At 37.7% G+C, this 12,368-nt stretch overlaps 1 protein-coding gene across 1 annotated transcript in view; it reads left to right on the top strand.

The window, feature by feature from the left end:
* LOC124368050 (actin cytoskeleton-regulatory complex protein PAN1-like) overlaps positions 1 to 12,368 on the top strand; it is a 135,952-nt gene that overhangs the window by 89,466 nt on the left and 34,118 nt on the right. The window contains exon 3 of the mRNA XM_046825324.1: positions 11,186 to 11,603. Coding sequence (XP_046681280.1) covers positions 11,186 to 11,603 — 418 coding nt within the window. The remainder of the gene's footprint in view (positions 1 to 11,185; positions 11,604 to 12,368) is intronic.

Raw genomic sequence — 12,368 nt, forward strand, 5'->3', positions numbered from 1 at the left:
GTGATAATATTATAAATATTAGAATGTGGTATAGCCAATGTATTCTTCATATTATCTAGTTTCATTAAATATATAATGGTATCCAGGTTCTCTTGATGAAAAATTATGTATATTGTAAGAACCTCAAATAGTAAACGAAAGGTTAAATTTGTTACTATGGTTACGATTATTTTCAAAAATTTACAAAAACATAATTCTTACACTAAATGTTTCAAAAATATACCAAAATTTTGAGAATTATATGCACTACAAAGCAATAAATAAACTAATAACCAATTTCTAATTTTTTTTATTTTTGAAAAGTTATGGGACGTACCTACGAGTAAATCTAAATCTGTTACTATGGGTACGATTGTTTTCAAACATTAATAAAAAGATTGAATTTTTACACTAAGTATTTCAAAAATATAAACAATAGCATTGTATAACATAAAACAAAGCTATAACAAGCTATAAACTAACATTATAAACATTATATCACTAAATTTCAAAATTGTTTGATAAAAACTACTTTCTGGTAAGATTTGGGACGTTACTGTGACATCACTGTTGCCAAAACAACAAAACAAATTTCACCACTGAAATCAGCAATTCTTTATGTTTGAAATGGTATATAAATAGTGGTGGTAGTGTTGATATATGTACTATATGAACTGTCAAAATACGTTTGTGTCAGATCGACATTATTATATCGATTGCCACCCATAAATCCGTTCTGATCGACCACATGCATTCTCAGCATTTTACACGATCTTTATCTGCTTGTTTGCAAATTTATTTATTCTACGATATTTTGTTGCAATCGTAGTTACTTACGGCGTTTTGTTGCCATCGTGGTTGTTCTACGATGTTTTGTTGCCATCGTGGTTACTCTACGATATTTTGTTACCATCTTGGTTACTGTACGATGGTTTTGTTGCCATCGTGGTTACTATACGATGTTTTGTTGCCATCTTGGTTACTATACGATGTTTTGTTGCCATCGTGGTCACTCTACGATGTTTTGTTGCCATCGTGGTTACTATACGATGTTTTGTTGCCATCGTGGTTACTCTACGATGTTTTGTTGCCATCGTGGTTACTCTACGATGTTTTGTTGCCATCGTGGTTACTCTACGATGTTTTGTTGCCATCGTGGTTACTCTACAATGTTTTGTTGCCGTCGTGGTTACTATACGATGTTTTGTTGCCATCTTGGTTACTATACGATGTTTTGTTGCCATCGTGGTTACTCTACGATGTTTTGTTGCCATCGTGGTTACTATACGATGTTTTGTTGCCATCGTGGTTACTATACGATGTTTTGTTGCCATCGTGGTTACTCTACGAGGTTTTGTTGCCGTCGTGGTCACTATACGATGTTTTGTTGCCGTCGTGGTTACTCTACGATGTTTTGTTGCCATCTTGGTTACTATACGATGTTTTGTTGCCATCGTGGTTACTCTACGATGTTTTGTTGCCATCGTGGTTACTCTACGATGTTTTGTTGCCATCGTGGTTACTCTACGATGTTTTGTTGCCATCGTGGTTACTCTACGATGTTTTGTTGCCATCGTGGTTACTCTACGATGTTTTGTTGCCATCGTGGTTACTCTACGATGTTTTGTTGCCATCGTGGTTACTCTACGATGTTTTGTTGCCATCGTGGTTACTCTACGATGTTTTGTTGCCATCGTGGTTACTCTACGATGTTTTGTTGCCGTCGTGGTTGTACGATGTTTTGTTGCCATCGTGGTTACTCTACTGTACATTTTGTGAAGAACAACCAACACAAGTGAAGTAAGGTTCGCGTTATTCCGCTGTCTATTCACATGACGGAACTTTTAATTGCTTTAAGTCTGCTTTGTTTCCGCAAACATGTTTCCGTATATGTAGTTAGTCAAGTGTGTGGTGATTGTGACAGAGTATTCACTTCAGTGCTACCAACTGTGGACTCCCCTCCTGATAGCCTATGTGAGGATAATATACTCGCCTCCCCCTCCCCCCCCCACTGCATGACACTAATGAGGTACACAGTTGGTCACTTTCAATGCAACCCTTCGTTACGTAGAGAGACCCCCCCCGCCCACCCCCCAACACACGGCTTGGTATCCTTGTAAACAAACCATCGTACCCATTATTTCAGTCAACACTTTCATATTGTCTAACCGCAGGAGTGTAACTATTATGCCCACTAAACAGTAATTTGGCATAGTCAACTAGAAACAGTTCTTTGTGCAATTTCAGAGTATCAATTATATTTCGTCTTCTCGCCACGAATAGGAAAATCAACTTATTTTAATGTGATGGCCTCATTAAGACATGCTAGGTTTACAGTAGGGTTCCACGGCGAATGTGATGTTTAAAAAAATCCGTTTGCATTTACATTTTAATTACACGTAAAAACTGGTATGGTCGTCTTGGCCTAACACCTCTAAAATAATTCAAATCTAGCTTTGATGGAAGTTAATTATTTAATTTTTCAATTCAATACTTTATTCAATGTTTGTGGCGTAGTTTATGGGGTATCTGGCCAACAGATTACAGTTCCTTATTGTTAATTCTAGTTTTGAGATACGGCAATTATTTTTAAACAAAACTGTTCACCGTGATCAATATGGTAGTTATTATAATTACGCTGTGCACATTGACAAGAAATCGACTCGTCACCACGCACAAGCCTCTGTGGCCCATGTGGAACTAATTTAGTGTACATAAAGTCAGTTTGTAACACGTGTTTTTTTTTATTACAGAGAAATTCTTTATATCATGTTGCGTCCAGATTTCTAGCAAGCGTGAGCCCTGGTAGTCATTGTTGAAATTAATCAAGAATTTGAAAATATTTGGGAAAGAAGAAATTAGGTGTCTTGTGCAAAAATTATCACTTATTTTCCTAACAAGTTTTGATTTCATTAGTGATCTAGGTTCTTGTTAAGGAATACAGAAGTAATTAATTAGTTGTAAAACGTGATTTATCTTTACAAAGTGTGTTTATTTAAGGCGGTTTCTTCAGATTTTGTAACAAATATAAATTGATATGCTGGCAGCGAGGACTTCTAAAATATCACTTTTCAATGGAGTGTTTTTTTTTTTTTTAATAAGTCATTAAAATTGCAAGTTAGTCCTAATTGGGTGGTTTAACAAGATATCACTACTTGTTAAAGAAATTAAAGACGGCCTTATTATACCACTATAGTTTTTTGACTAGGAAGCCTTCTCTAAAACAACATGAATGCCAATGAACTGCTTACAGATGATTACCGAACTAATACAAGTGGCCGGGCAGGCGGGCTGCTTGCAAGGACAGGATCGCTCAGCGGTCACCCATCCAAGCAGCAGCCACGCTCGACGTTGCTTGATTGCACAACATGACGTGATGGTACTGTCATTCAACTTGGTTGCAAAGCGAGCACACAATCGCATTTATTGGCTGAGCGTCAGCGAAGCCTATCACCTCAGGAAGTGGAAAAATTTATTTATACCTCTGCCCGCACGATGTCTCGGAAACTAACTGACATACAGACTTTAAATTGTGCATGAAAGAAAGAAATTTATTTCTTAAAGAAAGTAATATATATACATCTGATATTTTTCTTGTTAGACAGTCAAACCAAAAATAATCTTCTTGAAAATATTCTTTTAAATGTAAACAAAATACAAAAGCAAATATGTTAAAAACAAAATAGAATGTAACAAAGTATTTCTCGTGCTCAGTCTGGCCTTAAGACAAAACACATAAAAATATTTAAAATATACCATATTATGTTGTAACAAATATAAACAATAATAGCATTTAATAACATAAACTTTAACTTTCTTTAAGAAAGATACAGGGGCTCCAAAGCAGAACTTGTAATGAGGTCCCATCCTTGAATTTAAAATTAATATTTTTGATCGGTTTTATTATTTTATTTTCTTGATGGACTCCCTATACTTAAATTCTAAATAGAAATATTTATATAAACTTTACAAAAAACAAAATATAACGGTCAAAGGTGTGCTACATTAATAAAAGAAAAGAAAAATACATAGGCTATAACATACATATATACACACAAATCACAAACATACTCCAAGACGACTCACATACATACATCTGCATTTTTATACTTAAACTTAGGCACTGTACATTTTAGGATAAATATGGAATACTAACATATGCATATATTATAACAAAAACATTTTAAATCAAATAACATCATTCAAGATCATAAAAATTAAGTAAGAAAGTATGCGAAAAAATAAAATAAAATAATTTATGTAATAGTTACAAGTAAATTTCAATATTATCTAAACTAAAAAGCCAAACTCTCAATTAAAAAAGAAATTCTGTTTTTTTAATCGAGTTCTTTATAGCATAAGGCACTCACTGTGAAGCTTCACGTCTATACCGGAAACGCTGAGTCGGAATACGTTGCATGTCACTCCATGGGATTTGGCTGAGCGTTAGTGAATTTTTTTTGTATTCGCCTGGATTACCATGATGGCAACGAGAAAATAGCAGAATAAATAAATCTGTAAACGAACCGTCAATACACTCACATAATACTTGTAGCCATTTAAACAGTAACAAAATAATAAGAGTGGAGTATAAATGATAAAAGTCGATAATAACAATTGATTTCAGCGCACACTTTCGTTGTAGAACACGCCTTACCGGAATTTTTACTATTCGCTATGTTATGAAAATCAACTCAATGAAAAAATATGAATATATAATGTGACAATATACTTAGAGAAACATTTCATTCGTAAAATTTAGATTGTGCATGCAACTTCATTTCTACGTAGACAAGAGTGAGCTGATCATGCATGTCCAACCATGTACTTTGAGACAATGTTGGACAACATGGACTACTACGTTGGCTGATACAATTATTTCTGGGAGGATATAACTATTCTTTTCGGTATGACTTCCTTGACTGTCCATCTGTCTGCGAGATATCTCGACCTATAAACCTGAAATTTGTGTGGCTTATTCCTAACTTGTCTATTTAATATTCTATGTTCGTAATATATCAAATTATAGCAGTTTGTAAGATCATACAATTATTGAAAAGGAAACAGGATTTTTCCGGACATTTGCCATCGTTCAGTGAAACAATAAATCAGTAACACTACGTTTCGAGATCTGCAATCTGATCTCTTCTTTAGGTAAAGAACTAACCTAATACATAATATTACAAACTAGGTTAAAATAAACAAATCTTACCAAAGCGTTGTGGCACGCCTAAGTCAGGAATCACAACCTACATGTTGTTTGAAACGTAGTGTTACTGATTTATTGTTTCACTGAACGATGGCAAATGTCCGGAAAAATCCTGTTTCCTTCACAATCCTTCCATCGTCAAAAATAACCTTCAAACAAAGGATACAATTATTAGTAAAGTGGACTTAGTCTCAGACAATGTTGGACAACATGGAACACTACGTTGGCTGACGCCATTTTTTTCTGGGAGGATATAACTATTCTTTTCGGTATGACTTCCTTGACTATCCATCTGTCTGCGAGATATCTCGACCTATAGACTGAAATTTGAGTGGCTTATTCCTAATTTGTCTATTTAATATTCGATTTTCGTAATATATCAAATTATAACAGTTTGTAAGATCATGCAATTATTAGTAAAGTGGCACAAGTGTGTCAATGTAGCCGCAGGAAATGTACTAACAATGATTAAATTTGTTTTTAAGTAATGTTTAAAATTAAATTCCTTAAAACAATATTATTGATTAGGGGGTAAAAAATAAATTGAGACATGTGGGATTTAAAATAAACATGCCCGTCCTTCATTTCAAAACATTTAAATATTTAAAACTAAAGCAATCAATATTACGGTTTCTAACACAAATTAATGCGTCTCAAAGCGTATTAAATTAAGTCTCTAATTGCGTTGTAGTGTCACATGGAGATGGGTGGAGAAGAAAGTTTAGTCCTACCTCCTCCCGCCCTCCCTCCCGCCACTTTAACTTTGTTTACTGTTATGATGCCAGCCAGCGCCTGAGACGCAGCTAACTTATTTTGATGCAGGAACTGTCTCTTAATGTTTGGGTCAAGGTTAGATGGCAGGAGGGGTGGCAAATGAAACGAACGAAAGTTGTTATTATCTGGACCGTTCTCACCAGAGGTATATTGTGGGAGGGGTGGATTCCTTATGAAATATTAAAATAATAGAATACACTGTATTGGAATTTGGTAATGTACGTGGCTTTATTCTAAAATACACATCCTTCCCAGTGCACAGATTTCCTTGTACGATTTTCGTTCTACAATTTGTGGGTTGTGAAAGCGTACACTTACCAGTGGCGTGGTCAAGTGGATAGAGCTGTAATCGCGAGATAACAGAGTCAAGCAACGTCGAGCGTGGCTGCTGCTTGGATGGGTGACCGCTGAGCGATCCTGTCCTTGCAAGCGGCCCGCCTGTCCGGCCGTTGGTGGTGGTTTAGATTTCACCACCCGTTGTTTGCAGATTGGGCTTGAGAAAAGCTCTCAAAAGCGTGTTTTTACATTGGTGTTGCAAACCTCAGTTGCCGAATTTAATCAAGCTGTTGCAGACCGACTTTACAAGTATGTACACAACTAAAATTTGTTTTCCGGCGGAAGTCAATGTTGATTGCCAAATTCGACCGGAAGGAGGAGTTGCAATGCACAGTCTGCAAGTAACCCCGCTTCCGGTCCAGCCTATCAGCTCCACGTGTCTTGCTTGCAAATTATATACGTCCAATACCAACAATTTAACATTTTAAAATCGCTACTATACATTAGAAGAAATTTTTTTTACACTACTATCGCTTTAACTCCGACTTTGCTATTCTAATTTTATAACTTTCACGATAAATATTAATTTTGAACGGAATGAATTAGTATTAAAATACTCTATTCCAATGTTTGGGCTAACTCTAAAATAAATTCTCGTAAAAAAGACATTCTCTGCATTTGAGTCTTGTATGTTTCAGTTTGTATGTATGTAGTGTTTAACTTTGCCTCAATTCAGGTTTACGAGGTATTTTTAATAAGTAAAAAAATCGAGTGATTAAAAACTGTATTTTTAGTCACTACATTACATATTCAGATAAATGTTTTTGAAAATGCATTTTTTGTTTCTGTTTTGCTTTGCTTGTGATTTAAGTTTTTAACTAATTTTGTTTATGATCAATATTGTTTTATTTTTAGCTTCCACTCCCGCAAAGTTCCACAATTTTGTCAAAAGGTTTCTAATGGGGATACCAGACAGTGGGTAAGCCTGGGCCGGACGGCTATTGACGTACGCTATCGAGCAGAAGTTGACCTTAGGGCCACGAGGTGGTGGGAGGGCGGGGGGAGGGCTAGACAAGGGAGAGATCGCAGGAGAGGGGAAGGGAAGGGACAGGAAGGAAGCCGACCTACGTAACCCCTCCCTGGCGCTCCAACTCCAACTCCAACGTTCCGTACCGTAGAGCGTAAGGTCAGAAAACCGTGCAAAGAGAACTTGAAACTGTGGAGAGATAGGGAGGAATCCCTTCTAACCCCCGCCTGCGACTGCGCCAGCCCTTCGCTGGAAGGGATTGATAAGGGTATTACGTCTTTGTCCCGACTTCCGGCGAAATATCTTTTTCGGTGATCTGGAATTCGCCGCTTCTGCTTTTCGCCCAAGAAAGGCGATCGAACATCCGGGTCAGTTCGGCCCGGGGGAGTTGTCAGTGATAGAATTTATACGACTTACATTACCTTCGTTTTGTGTTAATTAATTAATTAATTGATCTACAGCTACACTGTGGTGAAACTCCACGTGATGGGATTGCTTGAGGCTAAACGTACTGGCAATTGTATGTTTAAAGTGCATCACTTATAATTACTACACAAAATTTAAGTAACCTTATTTAAGATGTTATTTTATGTGGAACAAAATGTAACATTGGTACGTGCTAAAAAACATTTCCCCACATATTCAACAATTTTGTACTAAATGATTTGATAAATTTAGGTACTTCAGTATGGCACAGAACTTAGCTAAGCAAAAGGTTGGTGTGTTTAAGTGATATACAGCTGTTTAAAATATGTGGAAAAATGCATATTTATATTACATTATAATTCGGGTAGCTAATTATTTCCTCATAATTACTCTATAAGGTGAGCAGCAACCTGTGAAGAATTTGGAAACACTACCAGAGCTACTCGAGGAAATCTTTTTTACTACCAATTTTAGAAACACTACCACAGCACTGACCGGGGAAATCTTTGCCACTACCAATTTTAGAAACAATACCACAGCTGACTGAGGAATTCTTTTTCGCTACCAATTTTAAAAATATTACCACAGCTGACTGAGGAAATCTTACTACCAATTTTACAAACACTGCCACAGCTGATCGAGAAAATCTGTTACTCCCAATTTTAAAAATATTACCGCAGCTGACTGAGGAAATCTTTACTACAGTAGAACCCCTCATATCCGGCCACCACGGGACCGAGCTGGCCGGATAACGATTCGGCCGGATAAACCAACCTACAGTACACAACACTTGACGAAACAAAACAATTGTACTGTACTGTACTAACCGCACTGGAAATAATCAACGATCTGTTTACAGGTTAAACCTACTAGCTCAACTGAGGACAACACAGGAAGATGTAAACAAATAGATACACCAAAATAACGCAAGAGTCGTGGGAGACTAGTGCGTGCAACTGCGCGTCTGCAAGCCGTGGTAAATAAATTTCGATATTGGCTTCGGGAAGTGGCCGGATAAACCGAGGTGCGGTAAAACCGAGGCCGGATATGAGGGGTTCTACTGTACCAATTTTACAAACACTGTTACAGCTGATCGAGAAAATCTGTTACTACCAATTTTAGAAAAAAACTACGACAGCTGACTGAGTTACTCTTTCTCACTACCAATTTTAGAAACACAACCTCAGCTAAACGAGGAAATCTTTCTCACTACTATCATTAGAAAAAAAACTACCACGGCTGAGCGAGGAAATCTTTGTTACTACCCATTTTAGAAACACTGCCATAGCTGGCCAATATTTTATTGGCTGAACGTTAGCGAAGCCTACAACTAGAGAGACTGGACAAATTTCAAGTGTGGCTGACTGTCCGCATGATATCTCGAGAACAAACTGACCTAATGTTAAAATCTAGTTTTAATGGATCAATCGATTTGTCGTAGCAACTAATGGGAGAACTTCATACCAACGGCAATGTAATAAGTTAACTTATTCGTATCGAGAAACTGTGGTAGATATTTTATAATTTTGCGACTACACCCAACTGCTAAAGTAATTGGAACAAAAACAGTAAACGTAAAAAGTTTGCGCAAAATAATATCGAAACTATGCACGAAAGCCTATTTATAGATTCATTTTCTTTAAGATGGTATGTCAAATAAAAATTTTTGCATTTTAAATACTAAATTTTTTCAAAAGGCGTGATTTGGTTCTAGTATAATAATAATAATGGTTGCCGGTTGAAATCGGCGTCTGTGCCCACACTGCCCCACACCGACTTTTCAAGGGCGGCCTTGAAATTTACGAAACAAAGAAATGTGGTAAAACTTGAGCCTGTGGCCTTGGCAGGATGTGGAGACTTTGACTCATTTCCAGTTCCAAATATGAAACGTGTTTCATCGAACTCTGTCCTTTGTTGCTACAATGTCAAACACCCGTCTTTGATGCTAACAAATTATCGAATTACTTTATTTGACAACGTAACGCAATTAAATGTAACCATATTTCTGTTTGCGTTCCACGCATTGATGGTGGATAAGTGGGAGGAAGTGCATTTCAATAGTTATCTAATCTGTACCTACTTCCACCCATAGGGCAAAGGGCATTTCAATGGGGTAATCTAATCTGTACCTGCTTCCACGTATAGAGCAAAGGGCATTTCAATGGGGTAATCTAATTTGTACCTGCTACCACGCATAGAGCAAAGGGCATTTCAATGGGGTAATCTAATCTGTACCTGCTTCCACGTATAGAGCAAAGGGCATTTCAATGGGGTAATCTAATCTGTACCTGCTTCCACGTATAGAGCAAAGGGCATTTCAATGGGGTAATCTAATCTGTACCTGCTTCCACGTATAGAGCAAAGGGCATTTCAATGGGGTAATCTAATCTGTACCTGCTACCACGCATGGAGCAAAGGTGATGCGCAGATAATGAGCGAACCGGCTCACTCATCTGGGTCACGTGATGATCTGAGATCTATCAGATCGTGTGATGAAATGAACCGGGTTATTTGGTGAGCCGACTCCTAATTGAACGAACCATCGCGTCGCGACCCTTGAACATTCTAGTAGTTCTTTATGACCTGAGTGATCTGCTAGACATAGAGTTTAAAATCTGAATTTATTATGGACGACAGTTACATATCAGTTCTCATTGAAAACTATTGTATTTTACTTACAAAACCTTTGAACTATTAACACTTATTTTACAGTACAGATTACAATAACGACGATTTTTTTATCAATTATGTTTCATGGTACACAGGACGAAATAACATCGAAATAAATGTTTTAAAATTGCATTTTTAATGTAAAAAAACAACACTGTTGATTTTAACCAAAATAATTGATTGCATCAAGATAAAATGTGTCACTAAATTGATTGTTTATATTTAATTGGTTCCTCCGCGCAGACGGCACGGCGCAGTTTGAGTGAGTGACGTCAGTGATCTGAAGATCCCGTTCATGAGCCGGTTCATTTCAGTGATCTGGTCCGAACGAATCGGATCATTCCATAGACCCGTTCTTCCCATCACTAATCCGTATCTACTTATACCCATAGTGCAAAGGGCATGCCAGTGAGGTAATATAATCTGTACCTGCAGGCTGCTACGCCTGGGGCAAAGGGAATTTTGTGGGGTTATCTTATTTGTAAAAAAAGAAATAGTAAAGCTTAAATTTCCAAAGTTATCTAAACATCTGTATTTTCTTGTAGATAAGACGCTTAAAATAATTTGCAAGAGCCACCAGGAAGAGTACAACAATAAAATATCATAACTTTGTTAAAGTTTGGTGTTTCCCAAGGATCGATCTTGAGGTCTCTATTATTTCTTGTTTTGTGGTGTACCCGACTTGAGTGTTATTAGATGATTTGGACTGATGTGGTGGTTCAAGGGGATGATTTATAGATAAAAATGCATTATGTTTAGACTCCATTTTTATAATTTTGCTCCCGATGTAAGTGTACTGACCTCCCATGTCCGGTCTGTTTCAGTCTGAACAGGATGCATGTAATGGAAGGAGAATGCGATCAATCGTCGGAGATGGTTGCTGAGAGCGCACCGGACCTGGTTTCCGCCAAGGCCACCGATATCAAGCTGTCCAAGGAGGAGCTCCCGCAGGCGGAGCAGTTGTCGGAGGTCACGAAGGAAGTGGTGAAGAGTCCGGAGTCGGACGAGGTGAAAACGTCAGCGAGCGAACCGGAACAGGAAGTCGCGGTCAACGGGGAGTCGCAGGACAAGGGTGACAGTGTGGGCGACCTATGTGTGGAGAATGGGAAGGAGGAGGATAGGACAAAGGTAGAGCCGAGTGTAGGGGACAAGGAAGGATGCCAAAGATACAGTGAGGGACGTGCCAGTGCCAGTGCAAGTGCCGGTGCAGGAAGTGAAAGAGGGAGGGAGTGGGGGCTGCAGTGAGGAGGAGGACAGAAACAGTGTGACGAGTTGTCAGGTGAGTGTACCTCATTTCTCTAATTTCCCAACTGTAGTCCAAGTTTAGTAACAAGCAGCCTTGACGATTCCGAGAAGAATCTCATAGCTGATAAGATAAGTTGGCAAATAGTTTCCAAGTGCTGTTATCGAATACGCTGGGGTGCGCTGAGCCTTGTGACCTTCAACGCGGGCAGTTCTTGTAACTGTCTGCTTACTCACCATCCATCTCACTCAGTTAATTGTAATTATCCATCTATAATTGTTAAACAATTCTACCTTGATGGAGATTTTAAAGTAGACCCCTTTTTTGGTCTTAAGAACACACTTTTTGGAGAGCATTGTTAAGTTTTAGCAAACAGTTTTGGAATATTGCAAAATTATGTTGTAAAACCAGGCCTTTTGGAATTCCTGCTTCAATGGTCACTACCTTGAACAATACCATCGTTCTGCACGTACTATGGTAGGAAATTATAAATAATTAATGGTAGTCGTCAAGGACGTAGCCAGAAACACTTTGGGGGGGAGGGGAGGTTAAGATGGAATTGGGGGGTTCTCCGCTGGAAACATTCAATTTCTGAAACTTTTAAATTTAAGAAGCAAAGTGGTGAATTTTGCTCAACGTCTTTACGTCTTTGAATAGTGTTTTTTTTTCTTGACGATTCATATTCATAACTATGGGGGCACTGCTTTAGTAGGCTGTACAGGATTAATAATTGAAATTGATTATACTTATTTAGTAGTATAATT

Source organism: Homalodisca vitripennis, chromosome 8 (genome assembly GCF_021130785.1).
Source record: "Homalodisca vitripennis isolate AUS2020 chromosome 8, UT_GWSS_2.1, whole genome shotgun sequence".
Classification (NCBI taxonomy): Eukaryota; Metazoa; Arthropoda; class Insecta; order Hemiptera; family Cicadellidae; genus Homalodisca; species Homalodisca vitripennis.